The sequence below is a fragment of the Calonectris borealis genome, chromosome 2, assembly GCF_964195595.1.
Source record: "Calonectris borealis chromosome 2, bCalBor7.hap1.2, whole genome shotgun sequence".
NCBI classification, from domain to species: domain Eukaryota; kingdom Metazoa; phylum Chordata; class Aves; order Procellariiformes; family Procellariidae; genus Calonectris; species Calonectris borealis.
Window position 1 is genome coordinate 144,903,950 of NC_134313.1, and position 24,638 is coordinate 144,928,587.

Sequence of the window (24,638 nt, forward strand, 5' to 3'; positions counted from 1 at the left end):
CCCTCCAGGGCAGTGGAAGGAGCTCGTAGCTTGTCCGCCTGCTGTCTGACAGCACTGCCAAACTCGTGCCACCGAAACCCGTGCTCTGCCTTGGCCTCTTCGTTAACGTTTATGTCCGCGAGCGCCTCGCCTAGCACTGGTGGCCCAGCAGGCCGAGGTTTCTCTGGGGCTTGGGGGATGTATAGAGTAGCTGAACATTGAGGTTCGCTTGTTTTGACTTTGAGATCAGTTATCTGAGAAGACAAAATGAGGCTCTGTCTAAAGAGACAGACTAGCTAGAAAATACACGCGGATAATGACCATTTTCTGTTTCCTCGGGTCATTCTGGGTGTAATGCACAAGGGCATCGGGCCTGTTCACAGATGATGCAGTTTTCCATCACCAAAACAGCCTTGCCTGTCTCTATACTTTGGTTGTATAATTACAACTCAAAAAAAAAAAAAACAGATAACTTTTAAAATCTATTTTGTATAAATACAAAAAAAGGAAGAATTTATCGTATAATCTTTGCTTAACTGGTGACAACATTCAATAATAAGGCTACCAACACATCCACTGCAGCATAGTAATACCTTCAGAAAAGGTCTTTCCTTTTGGAATTACTGGAGTCTGCACATATGTCAGCTCAGCACATGTTTCCTAATCCCGTTATTATTTAGCCCCCCAGCTGGCCGATAACTTCTTGCAGGGTATAACAGCTAAAAGCGGGTGTGCTGCTCTCCATTGGAACTGACACAGAGATGAAGGGAAGGTCGGGACCGGTCGTCCCCTCCCTGCATTCTTTAGCAAGAATTCATTACTTCTGGCTACCATTGGGAATATAATCCATAGTTATTTCTGTGGAAAACATCTAAAAAGTTTAGCACGTAACAGAGTTACTTGTTAGTAATAAAATAACTAAAATTTGCAGAAATACTGAAAGTATTCAGAATGTTACTGCTGCAAATAAAGTTGCTTTAATGTAGTTGCTTTTATTAAAAAGAAATGAGTGAGGTTTGATTAAGTCTAAACACCATGTAACAACCAGCACAAGCTAGAATTCTATAGAAAAAATAATGAACTTTTTTAGCATCCACTTTATTTGTGTAAGTTATTCAGTGTAAAAAATTGCAGTGTATTAATGACATCAAGAGCATATCCAAATGCTGGAAATAAGGAGACACACTTGAAAAATATAACTTTGCTAATCTGTTGGATTTTTTTTAGTTTTCTTTGCCCGCATAGGGCATTTAAAACACCAACACAGAGTTTATCCCGATGTGAAAGCTCCCATTCATTTCAGTTCGAAATTAGCTGGAACGTGTGACCAATGTTTTATTATATGTTGAAACCAAGTAGATAATAATTTCTAACTCAGGTTTTATAAAAGGTTGCAATTTGATATATCAATCCTACAGTTAAGTGGATTAAGCAGGTTGTAAACAGCAGCATTGAGGAGGGGCAGGACAGTGGACCTGGGAAGCCTTTGGGAATATGCAAAATACCCTCTTCACCTACTGGCTTATGTCAGGTGGTACATTTATTTCTGCTGGGACCTCTGTACTTACATTTTTGTTAACCTGGAATAACCCTCATGTTTCTTACTTTTGATTATACAGAGCTGCTAAGAATTTTGGAAGGATCTGGGTATTTTCACCTCCCTTAAGTAGAAATTGAGCGTTCAGCCCTTCTGGTTGGGGCTTAGCACATTGCAGGATCCTTGCAGTGAGGGGGAGGCAACTCCTTGCTACCAGTCCGTCCTGCACAAGGCAGGATACAGTCTAACCTAATATTTGTTAATCCATAATAGTCTGCCTGAGTGCTGTATAGCGAAAACTTACTGTGTTTTTCTATGGCTAAACCATCCCTGTCGATGCAAATATTTGCTGTTGCAAACTGTTACTGCACATGCAACTGTGGGAGGGTTGCCTGGTTTGCTGCTGATTAGATCTGAACAGTGAGTGACAGCCTTGGACAAAATCCAAATCATACATTAATATTAATGAAACCGATGTAAGTTAATGCAGAATAAACAGTAATCAGCAGCTAACTCCACAACTGTAGTAAGCTGTCCACTCTAGCCACAGGATTCTTTGTTAGGAGATGCCTGATAGACACTTCACATTACATGTTGTTTAGAGAAGGGGAACAAAATCATCTCCAAGTTATGCTTATGTTAAGGAAAAAAAAACAGAAGAGTTATGGGCTCGAAAGTGCTAGAAAAAAATTTAAGCAAGACTCTTGCTCTTAGTATTTTTTATAACAGAAAAGGAGAGGCTGTCACTGGGAAAGATCTGAAAAAAATCTCTACTACTTTGAAATAAGCAGAACCATCTATCAGCATTTTTTATGAAACTGTAGCTAAAGGATGTTAATAACCTGTACATTGGGTGCATTCACTTATTTTTATTAATTGAATGTACTTTGTATTGTGCGCCCCATTTATTACATTCTATGTCATATTTGCTGTGACTGCTGGGGAAGGGTTACGATAAAGTCAGAGGCAATGAAGATGGGCGCTCATCTAACAGGTGCTCCACTCCCTTTGTTCTTTGTATACACATATTCAAATCACATAAGGCAGGGGACAGGATAGGGCCTGTTAACTCATTGCTGATTTCCCTAGCAAATAACCCAGCAGCTGCAAGTCCAAGCCCTGGCTTAGCGCTGAGAAAAAGGTGGGATTTGTGTGGGACAGGATGCTTTCATGGAGCCCTTTAGCCAACTTCTTTTGGGACTTACAGTGCAAAATATATTTTCTGCTTGTAGGTAAGAAACAGTATGAATTATATTTGATTGTCACTGTGCAAATATGGTTGGTTTTATACTCTTAAATTTAAAGATGTTTCTGTTGTATTGTCAGATGTTTTTATTTCAAGAAAGTAGCCTAAAAGCTTTTAATCAAATAGTGTCACCTTGTTTTATGAGTGGAGCTATAAACTCTTAGCAACTGACAAAAATTAGTGCTATACATAATCTGTATATAAAACATGGACATTGATTACATGTATATTGTCACATTTTATTAATTTATATATATATTATGCATTCTTTTTAACAAATAAGGCTGAACCAAAGTTTATACAGAAGCTGTTACACATCTCTCTCTAAAAATGCATTATGTTGAGACACTGTTGATGCATTATTTTTCAGTTCATTATGATGCCTTACAGTTAATAGGGAAAATTTATGTGCAATATTTAAATGTACTTGGTATTAAAACTAAGTTAAGCTTTCAATCAACTGAAGAATGTCTTCCCGTTAATAGTACATTTGTTTGGTATCTGGGTGCAGTTTTCTTTAGTATACATTTGTTACCCATACACTTGACAAAAAATAGATGTTCTATGCACTTTGACAGGAGTATCCTGTGATCAAATGTTAGATAAACTTATATTTCTACAAACTCTTGTAGTTCACTTCTTCTGTATTTAATTGTTTTTCTAAATATCAACAGAGGGAATATATAATATTACAAATGTAGTGCATCTTCTACTCATTCATGTGTAAGGACTATTTTTCTTTTATTTTCTTTGTGAACTTCATATACAGTCACCTAGTTTCCTTGATTTTGAGCTAAATACTTTATCAAGAGTTTTGGCTTCATAACAATTGCAGTTTTATATGAAGATTATTGGATTTCTTCTTTAAAAATGAAAACGCTGGTTGATAAAAAACACAGTGAATATGCACTTTATCTACATTACAACTTTACTGGACATTTTTTATTAAAATCCTGCAAGAGATATTGGTATGCAAGCAGAGTGCTTTAGAGTACACATTTGTTCACCAGGAAGTCTCATCGTATACCCTTACTCAGATATTCACATTTCCTAGTACGGAAAATGTGCAGCTTGTACTTTATATCATGACAAGAATCGGGTGCATTGGGGACATGACACAAAGCCCACCGAAGACATTGACCTCAGAAGCTAAAATTAGGTCCAATAACAAAGCTTAGTGGAACTTGTTCTTGGGCAAAAATCCCAAACTGGGGAAGAGTATGCCCGAGTCTCTCCGGATATAAATGGGGGTATAGGAATGGCAGATTCCCTGGTCCATTATATCTGTTTTTTTTTAATACATGCACATATTTGCAAAAAGTGTAAAAACCATTATCACTGAACTAGTGCCATTTTACACCAAGTTTGGGGTTTTTGGAGAGCTGAAAAGCTAAATGAACACTCTGGTGAAAAGCAGTTGAGAATCCGAACACACTTTGACAAGGCGATGTGCATGTTAAATTCAGAGAATGATAAAACCTCACTAAGCAGGTTTCAGTTTATGCCATAAACTCAAAAGTTATGTCATAGTGTTTTATTTAAACTAAAGCTGCAGCCTGTGTTTTATGTCAACAACGATTTTGTTGTGCTTGCTAATACTGGTGATAGCAAAGTGAGATGGAAACAAAGTACAGATCACAGATGGAGGTCATTTTGGTACAACCCTTTCGGTCATTATAAAAAACCTAGTTTTCAGAGTTCCATTGTTCTGGAAAAATGTGTGTTATATTTAGAAAGCTATAGAGATAGGCTTACATTATATGGAATTTGTGCCCAATGAGAATGAAGTAAGAGTTTGGCACATTGGCTTGATTTCACTATTAACATTAATTCACGGATTAGTCATAAGAGTCTTCAGTTTTAATTAAAAATCAAAATTAGAATCATAGAACCATTTAGGTTGGAAAAGACCCTTAAGATCATCGAGTCCAACTGTAAACCTCACAACAGCCAAGTCCACCACTAAACCAGGGCCCTAAGCACCGTATCTACACATCTTTTAAATACCTCCAGGGATGGTGACTCAACCACTTCCCTGGGCAGCCTGCTCCAATGCTTGGTAACCCTTTTGGTGAAGAAATAACCCTTTGGTGAAGAAGATGATAACCCTTTCGGTGAAGAATATTCCAGACTGCAAAAGATTTGATCTCTGTTAAAGCCGGAAGTCTCCCAGCATTACTCCTGTAAAGCCCTTGCCTTCGGCAGAGCACCATTATCTAATAACTTCTCCCAGCCTCAGCCTGCCTTGCCCCTCACCCTGCCGGCCACGGAGGAGCTCCCGCCTGCTGGTGACACTCCACGAAATCACCCCAGCAGACCTGGAGGGAGCAGCAAAAACTGCAGTCACTCAAAATCACCCCAGACTCCAGGGGAAAACAGGGTTTCTGCCCTCACCACCTCTGGTCTTTGCTAAAAGAATTTCCTTAACTGCAGATCAGAATGTCTTTGCAACCTGTGGAAAGACACTTTTCCCCATGAATCAAGTGGAACAAAGTTAATTTACAGTTTCTACTCCCACATTTTTAACTGAAAGAAGTAGTTAAGTTTTCCAGCCACAATTCTCTTTATCTTACTGTATTATGGTGGTATCTTGTACACTGGTGGTCCCAGTTGTCCTAGCGCTCATTAGACCTGCTTGGGTTTTGCTAATTTTCTGCACAAACAGATCTGTGAGAAACATTATTTGTTATATGTATTTTGTGATTACACTGCAGCTGTTAGTGGCTTCTTGTCCTACAGCACAATCGCTTATTGACAGCTAAATAAACTCAAAAATTGAGCAATGTCATGCCTAAAGAATGAGGAAGGATATGGACAGATCTTTTAATTGATCATTACATATCTCCCAGTGTTTGACAGATGTTTTTGACTTCATTCAAGGAGATTTAAAAATTGAAATGTATTTGATGGGTTACATGAAATATATTTCCAACATTAAATATTTTGTGAAGGATTTTACTGAGGAATTATACTCTTTTTCTCTTTTTCAAATGGGCAACAGCAGTTTAAATCTGATTTGCATTGTAAGGTTCGCAGGGAGGGAATTCACCTCTAAGAAACGTTACAATGACCAACAAAACTAATCTCTCATTAACTAGAGTCTAGCAAGTCCCTAAGAGTTGTGCAGCGTTAGAAAACAGCGCAAGAACAACAGGCCACAAATACCATTAAAAAGGGGTGGGGGAGGAGGCTTCAATTTGATATGCTTCAGCCATTTCAAGTTTTTGATCTAGAAGTTAAGCATGTAAACATATCTGTCCTGTGTATCCTCCACTTAAGCCTCTCCATATTTTTTCTACAATCTTCCTCCTTTTTTGTCCCATTCTCCTCCTGTCTCAGCTGACCCCAACCATCCTTTCCACATCAGTGTCCATGCAACCTGAAGTCCTCTGCCCGCTTCCTCTTTAGCCCCTGAGAAGGTGGATTTGCCAGTCTTTCTGTCAAAGGATTTTACTGTCTTTATACACATCACCCCTATAGTGTTCTGTCACATTTTCCTTTGGTTCCCTGCCATACCCTCAGAAATGCTGCGAGCTGTCTTCTCTAGCTGAGTATAGTATTGCTCAGCTTTATGAAAAGTGAAGCCAGCCACAAAATTACTTTTTTTGGGTAGACTTTGTAGCTGGCTTTGTATTGACTATAACACTAGTTCCTGAATGGACAGAATATGACCAGAGATTTCTTAGCAATAGGAGTTTTGCCTGAAATACAGTTAGTATCTCACAGATGGTTTTGTGGGCGCCTTCAGCGGCATGGACAACGAGCCAGTCCCCTCCCACACTCTGCTACTTTTCATGCCCTTCCAGATTACCTCTAACATCAATTACTGGCATTACATATTGCCATGCTGCATCTGTTACCCTCAACCCCTTTTTGTGTCCCTACCCTGATCCCCAGCGACAGTTTTCTTTGTGATTAGCTCAAGTGGCAAACAGCTGTGCAGTGAAATTTGAAGATTCTAACCCAAAAGACATATACAGATACCACATTATGCTACTGAATTGACATTTTTATCTTTTCCTGCTATATAACCTAGAGAGACATTAGACACAAATGAACCTTTAACAATTTCTTTTTGTCATAAAGAAAAACGCTATGAAGGTAGGAAATTTAAGAAACAAAGTTGTCTCTGCATTATATTAATCTTTAATAGCACAGTCACATATTTTTCACTCATAGCTCCCTCTGTCCCCCCCTTTCCAGGTAGAGGGCATATGTACCTCAGCTGGGGAGTTACTTTTTTGTTACAGGTATTGGGAAGCATGTCAAGAATCACAGAATCATAGAATACTGAGTTGGAGGGGACCTCAAGGATCATCTGGTTCAACCTAAGGCGTTCAGTAGCAGGAAAAGAATAGGTGGTGCATGGTGAAAGCATTGCATGTTGCCCTGGGCAGCGCATTCTCTCTCTGTTTCCAGCATGCTCTTATGCAGTGGTAGACAGATTACTTAAATCACGGTTTTTACATGTTCTTACTAATAAGAGGTTGCTTTTTTCCTAGGGTTTTGACTTAGCAGTGTGCTTTTCAGCAATATTGAGCACTCAAAGCTGAGCAATCAAACCTGCAACTGAAGTCAATAGGAGTTGCATCTTGAACATACTAAGATCTGTTTATATGTATTTTGAAAAATGCAGTCCGTAATATTTCAAACTGATCATCCAAAATGAGTGGGTATTTTTGCTGTTAATTTTCTCTGGGCTGTAAAGTCGTATCAGTTATAATGGTGTTGTGAAATCAATTCATTAATGTCAATGCTTTACGCTATTGCTGTACTTGTGAGTGTTGTGGAAAAGTTCACGTGAAAATCGATCACTCAGTCCTAAGAGCAAAGTTTTAACAGTGCTCTATAAATCTGTCTCAGGCCGACACAATGAAAAATGATTCAAAAATAATATATGGGAAAGCCGATGATTAACTGAGGAGTGGCCTTTTTGCACCCTAACGGAGGCAGGATTCTTGGAAAACAGGATTAATCATGTGGCTGCAAATTTTGCTTCTGTGCATATCAACAGCAAACCTTAATTCTGCTCTTTCCTAAAATTGGAATACTTGACTTTTGCAAGCTTAGTAATGTTTCTTGAATTTAGTCTTATGTGTACAGAACAGTCAGCAATAATAACTATGTATAATTTTAATCAGACAAATTCACAGAAGTGCTGCTTGTTAGATTTTCAGTCAGTTTCTCAGTGTAACTGGCAAAGTAACACTAAGAAATTTCTCCCTAGCTAAACCAACCCAGAAAAAAAATCCTAAAAATTGAGTTTGCAATCTAATACTGTTAGACAATATAAGACCTAGAAATTTGGAATATTTTAAAGGGAAAATATTTTAAACATTAAGGTAAATGCACATTTTCTCATTTTTGTCAAACTTTCAACAATAAAAGATCCTCTGCCCGGAAATCGCAAATATCCTTCCTTTGGCTTTTCATATATTTTAAAGCTGGAGCTCTGTAGCTAGATCGAACTGCACCGAGGTCAATGACTATTGGCCCCTTTCTCACTTGAAATCTGAGTTATAACCATGCAAAAAAGTGTAAGGTTTAACCTTGAAAGTTTTTTCTCTGTGAGAATTTCTCATTTGAGTTTTCCAAGTTTTCCATTTGTGTTTTGTGTTTGTTTATTTGTTTGTTCTTTGATCTTTATGCAGGTATTTGTTCTGCCTTAAAGTTGACAGTACCGTCTCATACCATCCATGGTATTGAGGGGCAGCCACTCCATCTTACTGTTGACTACAATTTCAACGCTACAGCTCCTGAAATCCAGATAATTTGGCTTTTTGAGAGGCCTCAAAGTAATCCAAAATACTTGCTTGGCTCTGTAAATCAAACAGTAGTTCCAGATTTGGAATACCAGCACAAGTTTACCCTCATACCACCGAATGCATCTTTGATGATCAATCCATTGCATATCAGTGATGAGGGCAATTATATTGTAAAAGTCAATGTCCGTGGAAATGGGACCATAGCTGCCAGTCAAAAGATTCAAGTAGCTGTTGATGGTAAGTTAGTAAAATATAGTATCTTCATTTTGAAAAAAAATTGCAATAGTTTTGAAGTACTGGTTCTTAGTATCCAGTTACAATAATGTATAATTTAATCCAACCATACATGAATAAATACTAACAACTAAGTTATGTTCTTTTCTACTGCTGCTGGAGGGAATGCTGCAATATGTCATCTTTAAACAAAATTAATATATTGACTAATGTTTCAGGATCATAAATAAAAAATTGAAGGAGTATAGAAACCAAAATTAATATTAAATTAGACAAACTTCTAAGAAATAATGTTTCATAAGGCTCTGCTGTGCTATCAATCATGAGGATGCATTAACTTTCAAATAGTCTTTTTCCCTGAACATCTCTTCCCTGAGGAAATCTGCAACCATTTGCCAACTCAGGATTTTATTGTGCCTGCAAGCTAGAGGACTGTGGCAAGGTGTCCCTAAAAAAGGAAAGACCGCAATGGGATTTGAGGGGGCAAAATTCGACCCCATCTGTAGAATCTTATTCCAGTGTCTTATTCCACTGTCTCCAGTTTTTTTATTGGAAGATTTATTTGTTGTTCACATTCCCTGTGCTGTACAGCCAGTCAGACAGAGAAGAGCTGACTGCCCCGTCATTCTCTCTTTCGTTAGATGAGCCCTCTACTTGGGCCTACCATGTCTGTTACCTTCTGTCACTATCCGAGAGGAGCCATTGACTTTTGCTGGTGACCTTGTGTCTGTAAAAGAAGCCCAGATTTGAATTCCTACAATACTGAAGTTCCCTCTTTGTTCTTTACTCCTTGTCGTGGGGATAGAAAAAAAAGGGAAATAGAAAACCATGAGCTAAAAGAATGACAAGAGGCTACTGTAATTTATGGATTATATGGAAGGGGCCCTTTAACGGTTGGGCTTGGAATAATGAAATGAATGTCGTACCAGCGTGATAAGGTTGTAGCTGCCATTTAACTCCCATACCAGTCCCAGTTTGCAGTCATCCTCACGACCAGATTGACAGCCTATTTCAGTGGTGCCCAGTGTCAGCAAAGCTGCAGGCAGCCGTGCTGAGGAAGTCGCACACCGTGGGCAATGTCACGCTTCGCGCTCTTTTCATCTCTGTGGGACTGCTTATGAGGCAGGAGCTGGAGGCCGTATTACCAGTAGTACGAACAGTCTAGTTTTATTTATGTACTGGAACAATTCTTACAGTCACCAGCTGAGAATACGGACTCTTTTCAACCTTTAACCACATTTAATAACTAAAATTTGAAATCCCAGTACTTTCCAGAGAGGATGATGACTGCTATTTGTATCATCTTGACAATGGAGACTGCAATATACTGGCTCGTCACTTTTATAACTCTTCATATCTCTTTATTTTACAGTTCCTGTCACAAAGCCAATTGTACATACTGAACCATCTTCAGGGGTAGTGGAGTATGTAGGGAATATTACATTAAAATGTACTGTGGAAAAAGGTACAAGGGTGGTTTACCAGTGGATGAAAAATGGGAAGCCTCTCTATGCCTGCCCTAATTACACCTTTTCATCAAACAATGCAACGCTTCTAATTGTTCCTGTTGTAAAAGAAGACATTGGGAATTACAGCTGTCTGGTATCTAACCCTGTCAGTGCAATGGAAAGTGAGATAATTGCACCAACCATATATTGTGAGTATATGAAATATTCATAATTACCTTTGCATAAATGACCTGGCTGGAAAGAGTGCCTCTAACTAGGAAACAGGCAGAAAACCGTTGAGTCAACATTATATGTGAGCTTGCATTCAAAATGAGCTTGTTTGGAACAGCTCTAACTTACAGCAGCATAATAAAAAGTTACTCAGTGTTATGTAGTTCTGAAGATGAGTCTGAACTGCAGAATTCATATAGGAACTTCAAGAATTCCACAGTACAGACATATGCAGATCTGGAGGAGATGTGACTCAAAGGAAAAAAATAATCAGATGAAAATATTGTTAACAATGGAGACAGCAAACAATGTCAAAAAGGTAAGCACAGGAAGTACCAGGCTGAAGGACTGGTATTAGTGGTTTTCCTCAAGGTCATTTTGAGTCCAGTCCTGTTTAATATTTCCATTAATGACACCAGCATAAAGATTGGGAGTATCTCAATGAAGTTCACCTGTGACATTAAACTGGGAGGACTGAATGACTTTGACAGAGTAATAGAACTGCTATGAAATTTGCTAGTAAAAAAAAATGGACATGCACTTTTAGAGAATAAAAACCATGAACTTCTGCTGATAAGATGGAGATTGATTGGGAAATAACTGAGGCAGCAAGCCTGGGTGATTGAGCTATCACAAGATGTCTGTGAACTGGCAGTGTCATTCAGGCATGAGAAAGACATGTAATTCTAGGGCGTGTTGGCAGTGTATTTCCAACAAGGAAATAAGGGGGATGCTAATGGCACACGGAAGATGAAACATATGTAGAATACTGTGTGCAGTTCCTGCACATCCCAGAGCAATGATCTCGAACTGGAAAGAAACAGAGCAGAAAGGAATGGAGAAAAGACACGGAGAACTCAGTCTGGCTTGGTAAAATCAGAGCTGAAAGGAGTGTTTGCTTTCCACATCAAGTAGAAAACATGAGGGAGCGAGAAGAATTGCATAAAGACCAATGCTGGTGGAAGAATAAACCATAAGCTAGCCATATATTTTGACTGGAAATGAAATCACCTGAGAAACTAACTGTGAACATAAATAGAGTTCATGAATGAAATTAGTTGGAGGAAATAAAAGATTGGCTTAATCAGCATTCAACAATTATACTTTAAATCTTAGAAAGGGCACTCTCATTTTGTTCCTTATCCCTCCTGTAATGTCAGCTCCCAGTGCCTCCAAGGTTTCCAAGCAGCACATGCTGTGTACGTGACCTTGCCAGGCTCTAATCATGTCCTCAGGGTCGAACTGTCCTTCTCAGAGGAGAGCTAAAATCGGACAGGTCAGGACCTGCCTTGCCACCAGCCCTGTTAAGATATAACCAGTTTACCCAATGGCACAGTGTGGCTGGCACAGTGCAAGGACTGGAACTGGACTCCTGTCCAGTCAAGGGCTGGTGCTTGCTCTTGCTTTTGCTGGGCTCTGTAATCTGGCAGCTGGTAGACAGCCCATGCCCTAGAGTCGTTATGGTTGCACCACCAGTATATTCAGAACCTACACCTCTTACTATGTCGTATTTTCCTCCTCCTCCTTTCTTCTCTGATTATCCATTCTGCTCCTTACTTATTTTTAATTATAACTTGGAAGAATTGGATGAGGGGGTGTCTTGCATCTAAAGTGTGTGTGGGGGTCTCTACACTGCACCAGGAGAAGAGAGCCTAAGTTAGTGAAGACTAACCAGGACATTGTTAGACAAGAGCTGATCCCTTAGGTGCAACTTATAAAACTGACAGCAATGCAGACATGAAGATGAAAGAGCTGCTCAGAGAGTCCTAAACAGGGCAGATGTGAATTGAGCTTCCATTCCCCCATGAGGGATCATGATAATTTTATCATGCTCTACATGGAAATAACCAGCACTGATGGAGTTTTAACTTATCACTACCATAATAAAAAAAAAAATCATCATATTCTTTCCTCAAGGTAGCACATTTTTAAATGCCTGCTTTTATACAGTCACAATCTTAGCTCAGTTAAGTGCTTAAAGTGCTAAGAATGAGAGCTGCATGTGTATGAATATGCTGCCTCTGCTGCTTTTCTCACTAGCGAGCTGTGAATGGACTTTATACACCTCTCTCTTCAAAGAATACCTACACAAAACTTGGGGACGCTGTATCCAGCACAACCTCACAGCCATCTTACGATGCAATAAAATCAGGTCAGGCTAGAAAAATATCTGCCACTCTTGCTACCTTTTGGACTGCTCTGTTTGTCTGTGGCACGGCCCCTTCGGCATTCGCATTGCTGCCCCGTTGCAGACGGGATTGGCTCCAGAGCACTTACCGCGCTGTCGGGTGCCTGGGACGCTGGCACTGACAAGGTGTGTGCCCTTCAGCCTCAGTTCTGGTACTGCTTCCTCCCTTCTCCCTCACTCAACTACATGGATTTTCCAGCAAATTTGAAAAATCTAAACTGAAAACCTATTTTTGACCCATTGTTTAGCAGAACTTTAAAATCTCAAAGTTACTTCAGTGTCCACATTTCTGGAACCTTTTGCTGTTTGAGTGATTACGATATACAGCTCAAAAGATCTGTATGTATCAAAAACTTTGAGATTCAATTTTTCTCCACACGTGGGAATATTGTTATAAGTATTTGCATTTTCAGAATGTACTTTTTATTTCATCAGAACGGAGGGTTTGCTTTGTGCATAATTTAAAAACTGAAAAAAATATTAAGAGAAAACAATGCAATCCTGAAAGACTGCAACACTTGCACTACTGTCCATATCCAAGTTAGTGATGGGAGTTGGGGTCTTACTTCCTATACGAAGCTATACGCAGTCACATAATTCGGTCCAACCTCTGCCTGCAGGGGTAGTTTGTCTCCCAGCTCCCAGTTGTCAATAACAATCCAGAACAGGCCCCGGGATCTCTATGTGCCATATGTCATTGCTGCGGGGGAGTTACTGGAGGTGATAAAAAAAAGGTCACTCACAGTAAATACCTGCCATCTGCTTGGAAACTGTAACAGTCTCGTGGTGATAGGAGCAATTGGAAATATTCCCACAGAGCAGTAAATTGTTACTCAGAACAGATGATTTATTATTTTACAAGTCATTTAGTTAACCGGCTTTACCGAGACAAGAGGCAGATTTCTGTTGAGAACGATACTGGAAAGGAGAAGTAGCGCTGAGGGATCCATGAAGGCTGTCACTGTGGTTTTTTACTGAGAATCAAAAGTGTTTTGTTCTTCATTTCTCAGTAATATTATTATGCTTCTCCATTAGCTATGATGATAATGCACCCCAGAACATGGCTATTGTGGTAGCATGACCCAGAAACAAATTATTTCAAGACTGGAAGAAGCTGCTGTCATGGAGGCTGCAGCAGAAACTGCTGTACTGTGCTGATGGAGTTGAATATAACAAAGTGGGATTTCCTTCCTTGGGACTTCCCAAAGCTAGAATATATTTAGTCCTAGAGAGGAAACGGTTAATTACCTGCTTTTCAGAATCATCCTTGAAGCTGTGTATATCCCTCAGCTACCCAGTCTTTAGGGATCTCAATGATGTACGCGATGCCCAGGAGAGGCAAAAGACTGATCCAGGTGAAGCAGAAGGGTTCCCGATGCTTGTGTTGCCTTCATCAAGGAATGCCACTTTTCAGACCTTGCCAAGATTTGACTGTTCCTTAAGAAAAACTTTCTGTGTTTTTTTCAAACATACTTCCCCAGCCAGTGTGCATCAGTGTTTTTATAATGGTTTCTTCCGATTTGCTGCTTTCATACAAAAGTGTAGTAATGTTGTTACTGTAGTAATGTTGTAACCTGTCTATGCTGCACTGTTATGATACTGATAAAAAAGCAGAACTCAATTCTGATTCTTTTGCAGACTGTAGCAAATCTCCCACTATAGTGAGGGGGCACAGAGACCAGTCAGCTATTCTTACCATTAATCTCTGTTTACATATATCAAAGGTTTTATTATCAGTGAAAATAAGAGCTAATTCTTCTAAGAAAGAAGAATTGGATAGGAGGAACCACTGAATTGCTCTGAAAAGTAAAAAAGTGTGTTCCTGCCTATAAATAGTGCGTGAGGGGTGAAAAAGACAAAGTTCAGTACATCCCTCTCCTTTCCCATCTGAAAAAAGGGAAGTAAATACCTATAAGGGGCGAGCCCCCGTGAGAGGCTGGTGTTCCGGACCGTCCACAGAAGCATGCAGTCCGAGTGAGGTCAGCCAAGCCAAAGTAGTGGTGATAGGTCTGCGCTTCCCAGAAATGCTTATTACAGGGTCAGCTGGCTCTTGGATACAGTAAAGCAAATGACTCGGGAACTGCAGAGCCTATGAAGAGACAGCCCAGCATTTAGAGTTTTAAAAATGCCTTGATTCTTCAGGGTGGCCCCTGCCATGTAGGTGGCAGCAGCGCTAATTCGTGCTGAAGTGAATCTGTATTGCATTTCCCAAGGAAATATTAGGCATGATGTTGGGCCTTCCTTAAAATGAGACTGTAAAAAGCTTACCGCTAAGAAATAAGTAGAGAAAATAAAAACTTTGACAAGTTTACATTGTGAAATATGGACATTTGGTTAAAAGTGGACTAAACTGAGGTCATGATGTGATAGTCTACATTCTCTTGTCTAAGTCTTCACAAATAGAGAAAAAAACCCAGAGGCACACAGGAAACAGCCTGTTTTGTGCTGCGTGCTTTTTGCCTATGTGTTCTTGACGGATAAATCAGTCTTATAAAGAAAGACAGACAATAAATAGAAGTGTGCATGTTAGAGGAAGGTCTAATGTCAGCCTGAATTTCCTGATGAGAAATAGAGTCTGAAACGTGCCAGTGTGTCACTTCATGTAGCAGGGAATTTCACATTCAAACCCAGCTACATTATCTTAATGCTTCCAGACAACCATAGGAAGGTGGAAATATTACTTGATTGCACTGTCTACAAGGCATAATATTGACTTATCTGTCTTTTTGCTATGCCATTCTGTGTGAGGCACTTGTCCACAGCTTTACTGAACTTTAGGGATCCTACCAAAAAGATGTCTCCTGCTCATTCTGCGTATTTTCTTCTTTTGGCTTCTGTCAATATTAGGTCTATGCATTTTTGATTATGCATGTAAGCCCTTAGGGAATTAGCAACGTTAAAATAATTAGTTCTTTTGACTGGAAAAAGTAATTTAATAAGGCACATTTTGGTTATTATATCCTCTACATTAATTTCTATACTTAGATCCCTGTAAAAATCGATTTTAACACGTAAAGATCTAAAAACCCCATGATCGCAAATGATCTATTAAAAATAGCATGGGAAATATTCTTATCATATTTAAATATATTGTTTCCCTTCCTATTTTCCTACGAAGATTACCCTAAAAATACTTAGCTGCTCAGTTTTCTGAATAATGAACACATGACTGTTGGACAACATGTCTTTTCTAGTTATATTCAGAAACACAGCTTTCTTTCAGCACAAGGGCTTACTCTTGAAAGAAACATAAATGTTGAAATAGTAGAAGCCTACTAAAGTGGGGGAACATTAAAGTTTATTTTATCAATCATTTATGGAAAACTTTCTCTGAAGTTATCTAAGGCACACCCCACTCTATATTATACCTGTAAGATAGTTCCCCAAATAATTATTATACTGCAAAGTATTACAATGAATGTTTATATATTTCAAGGCTAATTTGTTCACTTTTAAATGTGCAGAGAACTTACTACGCCAATAAGTTTGGCATTTAAGTAGAAAGGCTCAAATACGTCCCTGAAGAAGACCTGCTCCTTTACTTCACAGCTTTTCCAACTGTTTTCAGTTTTTGTTCTTTTTATCGTACTGAACAGTGCACAGACCTGTGCTTTTTCCCTAAACAGCGATTAGATCAGTATTAAGTGGGTGTGGTCTGAGATAAACCTAGTACAAATCGTCATTGAACTGGAAGCCTTTTAACTGAAGTGATTGAATCCAATGCCAGCCATTCTAAAGGCTAGTCTAACTTAAAAATTCCAAGTTTAGAGATATGCTTCTATTTAAAGTTTAATTATATACTTTGATTTTTAGTTTTCCACTGTGTTTTCTTTTTTTTCAATGCAGATGGACCTTATGGACTTAGAGTTAAATCAGATAAAGGTCTGAATATAGGGGCGGTGTTTACAGTTGACATGGGGGAAGTTATACTGTTCGACTGCTCAGCAGATTCAAATCCACCAAATACTTACTCATGGATTCAAAGGGCTGACAATACCACTCACGTCATCAAATATGGACCCCATCTGGAAGTTGTATCTGATAAAGTGGCCCAGAAGACAATAGATTACATGTGCCGAGCGTTCAACAACGTGACTGGAAAACGAGATGAAACTCACTTCACAGTCGTCGTTACTTCTGTAGGTAAGAACATTAATTCTTTGCTGTAACTGTAACATCTGAGCAGAGTGTCAACCCCAGAAAAAGGGAATAATTCTTAGACAGAGAATATATATCAGAAGTGAGGTCTTGCTAACAATGTAGTGAAAAGGATTTGGCCATTCAATGGGATCTGGGTTTTACTCGCAGTGTGACATGGCTTGGGACAAGACCCACTAAGATGCTGACGTTTTGTGGGAGTTTGACACTAAAATACATTTGGCCATTTGGAACTTTATCCCTTGAGTAGAAAAACTTCCTCGGTAGGCAAACCTCATCATGACCAAGTAACATGGCAGAATTATGTGTCTCTTACTCTGTTTCTTACTTTTTGCCTTTTAAAATGATAAAGATGAATGGAGAGAATGATGCGCAAATCTGCTGAATGCCAAGGGGGGCCTTTCCTCCCAAGGGCAGATTTTGTCCAAGGTTCACTGTCCCACAGCCTTCACGAGCTGTGAGCCCTGGGGCCACCAGGTGACCAGTACACGGGATAGTTTCAAGCATATATCACTGACTAAAATAACCAGGCACAGACTCACAGCAATGAAGGTCTTTAATATTTTTCCACTGTGGTTAGGTATTATAAGAACTATAGTTTAGCGTATAATAATAATGCAAACTGTGATGATGAATGGTTTTATTACGATTTGTTCGTAAAAATTCTTTCACTTTCACATATTTATGAACCTATGGACTGACTGCTAGGTTCTGCTGAACGCACACCTTTATTTCTCATACGTTATGACCTCAGATCCTATATCAGATTGCGTTAAACAGCAACAAAGCATTTTTTCAGAAAATCTCCATAAGCATACAATGAAGAACAAGATATTGAGGAAGTCTGTTGTCTCTTATTAATACAGATCAATAGAAGTATTTTCAGATAAGGGATGTATGCTATTAATGATCAACATGATAGAATAGATTGCCTTTTAGAAAATTTAACAAAGCAATTTCACTTGTGCAGAACAAAGAGCTCAGCCGTTTGTTAGTCAGATAAACAAGGAGAGCAGATGTCCATTGTTCAGGCTGACTTACAAATTCATCACAAAACCATGGCTTTCAGTATGCTGGAAGGAAGATGGGTTCTAATTTTACAATGAGAATACTGCACTTTAAAACTAAACATTGTGGTTAGTGGCGAAAGAAAATGCAACCTGAGCTATGTGTCAGTAAAAATGAACATGACATTTCTCCAGGAAGTTCATGTAAGCTATGATACATACGTGAATATTCATCAATAAATGTTAAGAAATTCAGCTGAGATTTCCTTTCAAAGGCCAAAAAGAAGGGAAAACTCCACAGCTTCATGTTTAGTCGCACTTAAAAACGTACATTTCCTAATTACAAATATTTTGCCTAAATAAAGCTTGTTAAAACATTTTATCCTGTGTATTTACAAATTAAAAAAATATCAGTTTCCCCCTCTATAGCCGTGTTCTTCTTGATGAGTATTTATTCAGATAGCACTAAATCCAGATGTCATGCCTAGACTTTGCAATGCAGCACTGATTGACTCTAAGAGGTATGAATTCACACACGAGGCTAAACCTCAGAGATCCTGCTCAGGCTAAATTCTGGTTGGAACTGATTAAACATACTAAGCAAAGACTATGAATATTATTCCATATCCCTTCTCCCTGTCACCATAATCCTAGATACAGAGCCTGGACTGTGCCCCTCAAAATACTGGAAACCCCATTTTCAGCAGTGACAGGAACTTTGATGTTTCAGACGACCTTACACAACTTCCCCACCTAAGGGACTGAAACTCACCTATGGCGCTATAAAGAGCTGCCTAATTAATGCTAAAAATCATCAAGAAAACAATTATATCAATAAGTTACAATTATATCAATCATTGCACTAAGCTGTTACCCAGTTTTAGCCAAAACTAGCTAGATTTTAAGATAAGATGATGTATCTCATTATGTACACAAGTCATTGCTCAGTTCTCAAGTTGAGTCAACTTGTGTGTGTTAAATGCATGTAAAGAGCACATCTTTGTTTTCTGCACCGGTATGCCTGTGGAGATAAGACTTTTTGAGTCTAAATTTGAAATTACTAATTTTAAAGAACATTTTTAAGGACTCAGCTGATTCTCCAGCATTTGGGGTTTTTTTCTGAGGAAAGCAGTACATTGAAGGAGTATGAAAGAAATTTGGTGAAATTGCAGTGATTTATTTTCCCATATCTTCGGGATTCATCTGGTTTGAAATCCACATATTTAATCTTTGTGATAACGGCTGCACACACAGCCAGCAAGCACAATGCCAGTGAATTACATGGAGGTGTAAGTAGATGTAAGTAACAATGTCTGTCTGCACAGGAGTTCACAGATGTACTGGAAACACATCCAGCTAAATAATACACATTTGAATTGTACTCGTAAAGCTGGCACTGACAAATATGCAGCATTAATTTACCTGTATGGATTGTGACACGGCCTTTAATTACATGAATTCTGCGCGATTTGGAGCAAAGGAGGAAATTAAGGGTGCACAAGCATTTCCTAACTTTCACATTCCTGTCTTTGCAAATTCTGTGCAAATGTTTTCAACATGGTTTTGTGTAGTGTAATTATATACATATTGTATTTGCATTTTATCAGTAAATCCTGCTGGAAAAGTGCTGCTAATGCATATGTCAGCAAAAGATCTGAGCAAAAGAAAGAAATACTTTGCATATATTTAGACATGAATACAAATGAACATAATCTATTGGCTTCTGATGGGATTTGATAAACAACTAGACTCTCAGTGATCTGAAAATCTTTAGAAAAAATACAATAGTTCAGTTATCCCCTCCTACTCTACAGCTCCTACAGCTAGGAGGATTTCCCTCCCATCTAGCACAAACTGCTTACCTAATTGTCACCTAATTTCTTGGTAATTCAGTGTCTCTATGCCTAAAATTAGACTATTCATCTACTTTTTGTGATGCTGTAATTCGTGGATTATGTTTACTGACCTTCTTTTAGCTCTAGGTACCAATCTGTTCTGGAGTCATTTCTGACACGCATATCATTGCTTTTCCAGTTCAGGAGATTTGTGGGGAAAAAAAAATATTACCGATGCACACGAACCTAAATTTTGTATCTATTTGGTATCTCTATGCAGGCTTACTAGCTTCAGATGAATTCCAAAAGATGCATTTTTTTCAGTGTCATAATAGCACATTATACAGAACAAGAGACTAAATACAGTACTCATCTTCTTTGTCACAGGATTGGAAAAGCTGGCCCAGAAAGGAAAATTTTTGTCATCTCTTGCAGTAATAACGGGAATTTCATTATTGTTGATCCTAGCTATGGCCTTTTTATTCATATGGAAAAGATATCAGCCACATAAAGGTATGTAAAAGTTAAGCACATTCCAGCTCTTCTTTTGGACCATCAGAACAAAAAGAATGATTTTTCTTTTCTTCTTCTTTTCAGTGATTCAACAGAAGCTGCAGAGCAGGTACAAAAATAAATCATTCTCATTCTTAGGTCTTGAAGTCCTTTCCATCAAGAGAATTGCATTTTGTCATATTAATTTTCTTTCGTTGGTTTATGACATCAAACTGAAAAACATGTTTATGTTTTCTAGGCCAGAGGCTGATTACAGGAAGGCACAGTCATTTTCAGGTAATGCTAATGAAAGAAACGTGCGCATAAGGTCAAAATCCATTCCTGCAAAAAATTACCATCTGCACGTACAAAAAGAAAGAAGGAAAGGAAGGGAAGTGTGTTTTTAACTTGGGTTGCACACCTACCTCTACGTTAGCTTACTTAAGATAAAACCAAAATGACAACAGGTGAGCATGGGTTTAGCTCATGCCTGGAGTTCCCAGCAGTGTGTACCTGTTGGCTTGAATTCTAGCTGTTAATCCCGGTTAGGATCACCTGTATTCTGCTGTTCTCACCAATACGAAATAACTTAGTGTTATTACGGGATAGCAGCGGGAGGTGATACACCACGGGAGGATCACATTTCTAAATATTCATGGCACCAGTCAGTACTAAAATCATGAGATGTTAATATGACATTACAGTATATATATTTTAGCCTCTACCACATTCTGTACTACCTTTCTCTGGTCATCAGGACCCAGTGTGCTTTTGTCACTGCCTCTTTTCCCTCCACAATCCTTCCCACATCATCCTGGGCAGGAGAGCCTGGAGACCAGCCATTCTTTGGAAGGGTAGCACTTTTGTTCCCATCCCTTTCTACCAAAGCATCAGAGCAGGCGCTTATGGCCTGCAACATGCGAGAGGATAGAGGAGTATGTGAAGCTTCGGAAGGTAAGAAATTCACTTGAGCACAGAGGGTCTTCACCCCAGCAAGTGGTACCAGAGGAGAGAATCTCAGCACTGTTTTTAGTGCTGCAGCCTTTGCTGTGGAGTGATGCCCAAGAGACAACCAAGAGTCTCAGATCTCCTGGGCAGTGGGAGGGTAGAGAAAGAGACTCCCACCCTAACTGCAAGTTGTATCTGAAGTCCCAGCTACAATCTGTCAACTGGTTTAATAATGTGGCACCTATTAGTATCATGTTCCCTTTTTTTATTCTCAGTATTATAAAAGATTCAGGTGGTACTGCCTCACTACAGTGTAGACGTGCTGAGCTTATGGACTGGGCCTCTTTTCTATGGGAAATGAAAGTAAATCGGTCTATTTAGCCTTCCAGCAAAAAGGGTCCCAATGGCTCTACCAAAACTGTTACTGAGGTTAGCAGGAGGTTCCTCGCTTGGTCCGAGGTGTTAGAGATAGCCAAGCACTGTGCGCACCGGCTGTGCAGCTGCTCTGCCCCTCGCTCCGCGCCAGCGTAGGAGCTTGGCAGGGAAGTGGTTTAAAGCAGAACAACCAACCAATATTCAGATGTTTTAAAAATTAGGCCAAATGACTTTGCCCATCATTATGTAAGCTGTCTTTTCCAGATTCATACTACATCTCGAAACCTTTTTTTCACGTTTGTTTCTTCTAACTTTAGGACATGAAAGTGCTTTGGATGATTTTGGGATATATGAATTTGTCGCTATTCCTGATGGTGGTTCTAGGGTATGTGATTTTACATCATAAACTGATGGCTTCTTTTCTATTTCTTAAGATGTACTAAATATCTGTTCTAGAATCCTTCTGTCAGTTTGCTCCTGTTGCTTTTTACAGATGTCTATATGATACCATATTCATTGCTGTTGTTTACCCAGTACTTACTCTTTCTTTATTGTGTTACTAATTCAGTACATGTATTAAGGTGGTGCAGTAAGGAACTAAGCAAGTTCTAAAGGGAACAATCTCAGTTCAGTTACCCTATATTAAAAGAATATTAGTGATGTTGGGTAGATGAGTAGCACTGAACCCCTTGTGTCACACAAGTAAATTAATTCTTGTGATGCTGTTTTCTCCCTTGGCCCTAATATTGCTGCTCACACAGCATACAACTTCAGCAGTGCAGAAAAGCCTCCGGGGGGTATTTAAAGTTTTCATTGTAAAAATATGCAAGCTAAATCTCAGCTATATTTCACAAGAATTATTTTGTTAGCTTCATGTATTGTGGGGGAGGACTTACGCACAGGAATTTTGCTAGCAGAAAAAATCCTACTACATATGCTACTTGCATTGTGGCTTTGCTGATATTACTGTATAGCAGTTGGAGATCATTCTGATGTGGTGTAAAAGGACAAAGAAAAAATGAGAAATAGGGCCACCAAATTTAAGGACAACAGACTGAAACTGGGTGGAAGTAGACAAAGCACTTTCCCTTTGCTAGGGAAAATTTCTGACAATACATTCTTGTACCCTTGGAGAGCATCAGTATGGTCAGGTAAGGGAGGGCTCTTAAAACGTGATCACACAGCGTCACATCAACAGTCACACCTATTTTGTTATTATGATTAGTTCTCATAATACATAGTGTATTAGCAAAAACCAGTCATAGATTAATAAACTCTTTTCTCTGCTGGGGTTAGATGATTGAAATAGACGTTTCTAGGGCTAGACTGCTATCGTAAAGGTTAGTGGAGAAGACAGACTTTTACAGCAGCAGAGATAAAAGGCGTTTAGAAAACCAAGGAGCTGAACTGTATCTGTGAAAGTTTGTGACGGTGGGAGGCTTATTAAGTACGGAGATCAGGCCCTAAATCATCACAGCCTTAGGCACGCTGCAATATCCCTTAGGCTGATCATATCACAAAGTCACATTCTTGCAGAATCGGGGCCTTAGTAGGTCAGGAGGGAGAGAGAGGTGACAAAGGACAACAGAATGGATGTACAAGCAATGAAATCTATTCTAATTTCCAGTAAAATTTCAAGAAACAGGAGAAACTCCACTGGTTTATGTTCAGTTACTCAGATTTGTGGCATTGCAGATGAAGTCAGCATTTGATCCACTGATTCATTGTAGTTAGCAGAAGAAGGGAAAAATAAGAAAGTGGAGATATTGAAGAACTGGAAATTGGGTAGAGGCAGAAAGACTGAGAATTCCTTATGGATGGGGAGTCTAGGTGTTGTGTTGACGTAAGAGCAGATTTGTATACCTAACATATTGAACGATTTCATTATTACTTCATTTATGGAAATTCCTTGCAGTTCCCACTCTTCGACATGCTGGTGAGAGTTTTATGCTGAACCCTTTCCCTGAATATTTTCTCTTTTTTTACCATCTATTCTCCTGCTTCTCTCTTTATCAGATGTTCCTTCCTTGACTTATGGTACACTAATATAAAATACTTGCTGTATTAAATGCAAGAGCTGCATCCTAAATCTTCTGAGATCCTAACTGAATTTAAAACTATTGCTTGCCTTACTATAAATGTGATGAAAACTTACTCAAATGTAATGTGAACTGATAGAGATGAACTGTTAAATCCACACGCAAACCATTGATAGGGAAAAGTTAAAAAAATGAGAAGTTACATTATCAGTTTAATTTCTGTTGAATCTTTTCCCATTTGTACTTACAGTAGGAATACTCTTTGCTGCTTTTAGGTTTCAAGTCAATCTGTTCCTGGCTCTGACTTTGTCCCAGGCCAGGATATGCTTAGTACGGTTTATGAAGTCATTCAGCATATTCCTGAGCAGTTGCAACAAGACCATCAACAGTAAGTTAAAGCCTGTGTGCGCTCATGTGGTTGCTCAAAGACAAATACTTTTGCATCCAGAATAATTTACATTTTGGTAGCTGGTGTTCGATTCCAGCGAGAGGGATAAGGAAGGAAAACAGGTGTAAGCTACATCAGTTCCTCTACCTTTTCCTATCCAGTCCCTCACTTTTCCTCAAGACGCCAGCCTGCTGTTTCATCAGGCCAGTTTTGTCTAAGTGTGGAAAACAAAAGGCGAGATCTTCAAATACGATTTTAAATGAAAATTCCCAAATGTTTTAAGAGGGTGGCTATAGTTTCACGGCACTGAGACATCAGCACTTCCCACTGAGCCGGTTAAATCTTCAATCAAAGCAGTTTAATCGGCAGCACGGCTTCCAGACCTGCCAGCCATGTGCCAAGTAGAGTTAGAGGGGTATTTTTGAAACTGGTCAGCTGATCAATAACCAGTGGTTGTTAAAATGGCCACTGAAATATTAACGGACAATGCTTAGTTACCTGAGTAAGCAATGTCTTAATTTGTATCTTAACTAATGATTTAGAGCAAAAGAATTCTTGTTCTGCAGCACCCTGGCTGGGAACTCCACAGAAACACTTTTGCTGAGTTAAATACCAGAAAGACCACAGCATGCTGTGCTTATGCAGTTAGTGTCTGGTGGTCCTGGTTTTGTTCAAATCACCTACTTATAGCACTTCTTGGCATAAGAAGAGTGAATGCACTGTAAAGTTTCTGTAATTGCGGTATAGCTGCCATAAATCTGTGGTGAA

General features: G+C 39.0%; 1 protein-coding gene and 1 long non-coding RNA gene across 2 annotated transcripts in view; one reads left to right on the forward strand and one right to left on the reverse strand.

Annotated features, from left to right (window-relative positions):
* On the forward strand, window positions 1–23,934 carry HEPACAM2 (HEPACAM family member 2). The gene is made up of 9 exons (XM_075143761.1): window positions 1–2,748; window positions 8,414–8,764; window positions 10,134–10,418; window positions 16,475–16,771; window positions 20,016–20,141; window positions 20,226–20,250; window positions 20,380–20,417; window positions 21,761–21,828; window positions 23,758–23,934. Exons 1-9 carry the CDS (start codon window positions 2,679–2,681, stop codon window positions 23,872–23,874), a joined length of 1,377 nt encoding a protein of 458 aa, XP_074999862.1. The 5' UTR covers window positions 1–2,678; the 3' UTR covers window positions 23,875–23,934.
* Window positions 13,039–24,638, reverse strand: part of LOC142079483 (uncharacterized) — a 22,431-nt gene continuing 10,831 nt past the window's right edge. Inside the window, exons 2-3 of the long non-coding RNA XR_012672690.1 lie at window positions 14,538–14,717; window positions 13,039–14,065 (exon numbers count right to left, since the gene is read on the reverse strand). This is a non-coding gene — a long non-coding RNA (uncharacterized LOC142079483). The remainder of the gene's footprint in view (window positions 14,066–14,537; window positions 14,718–24,638) is intronic.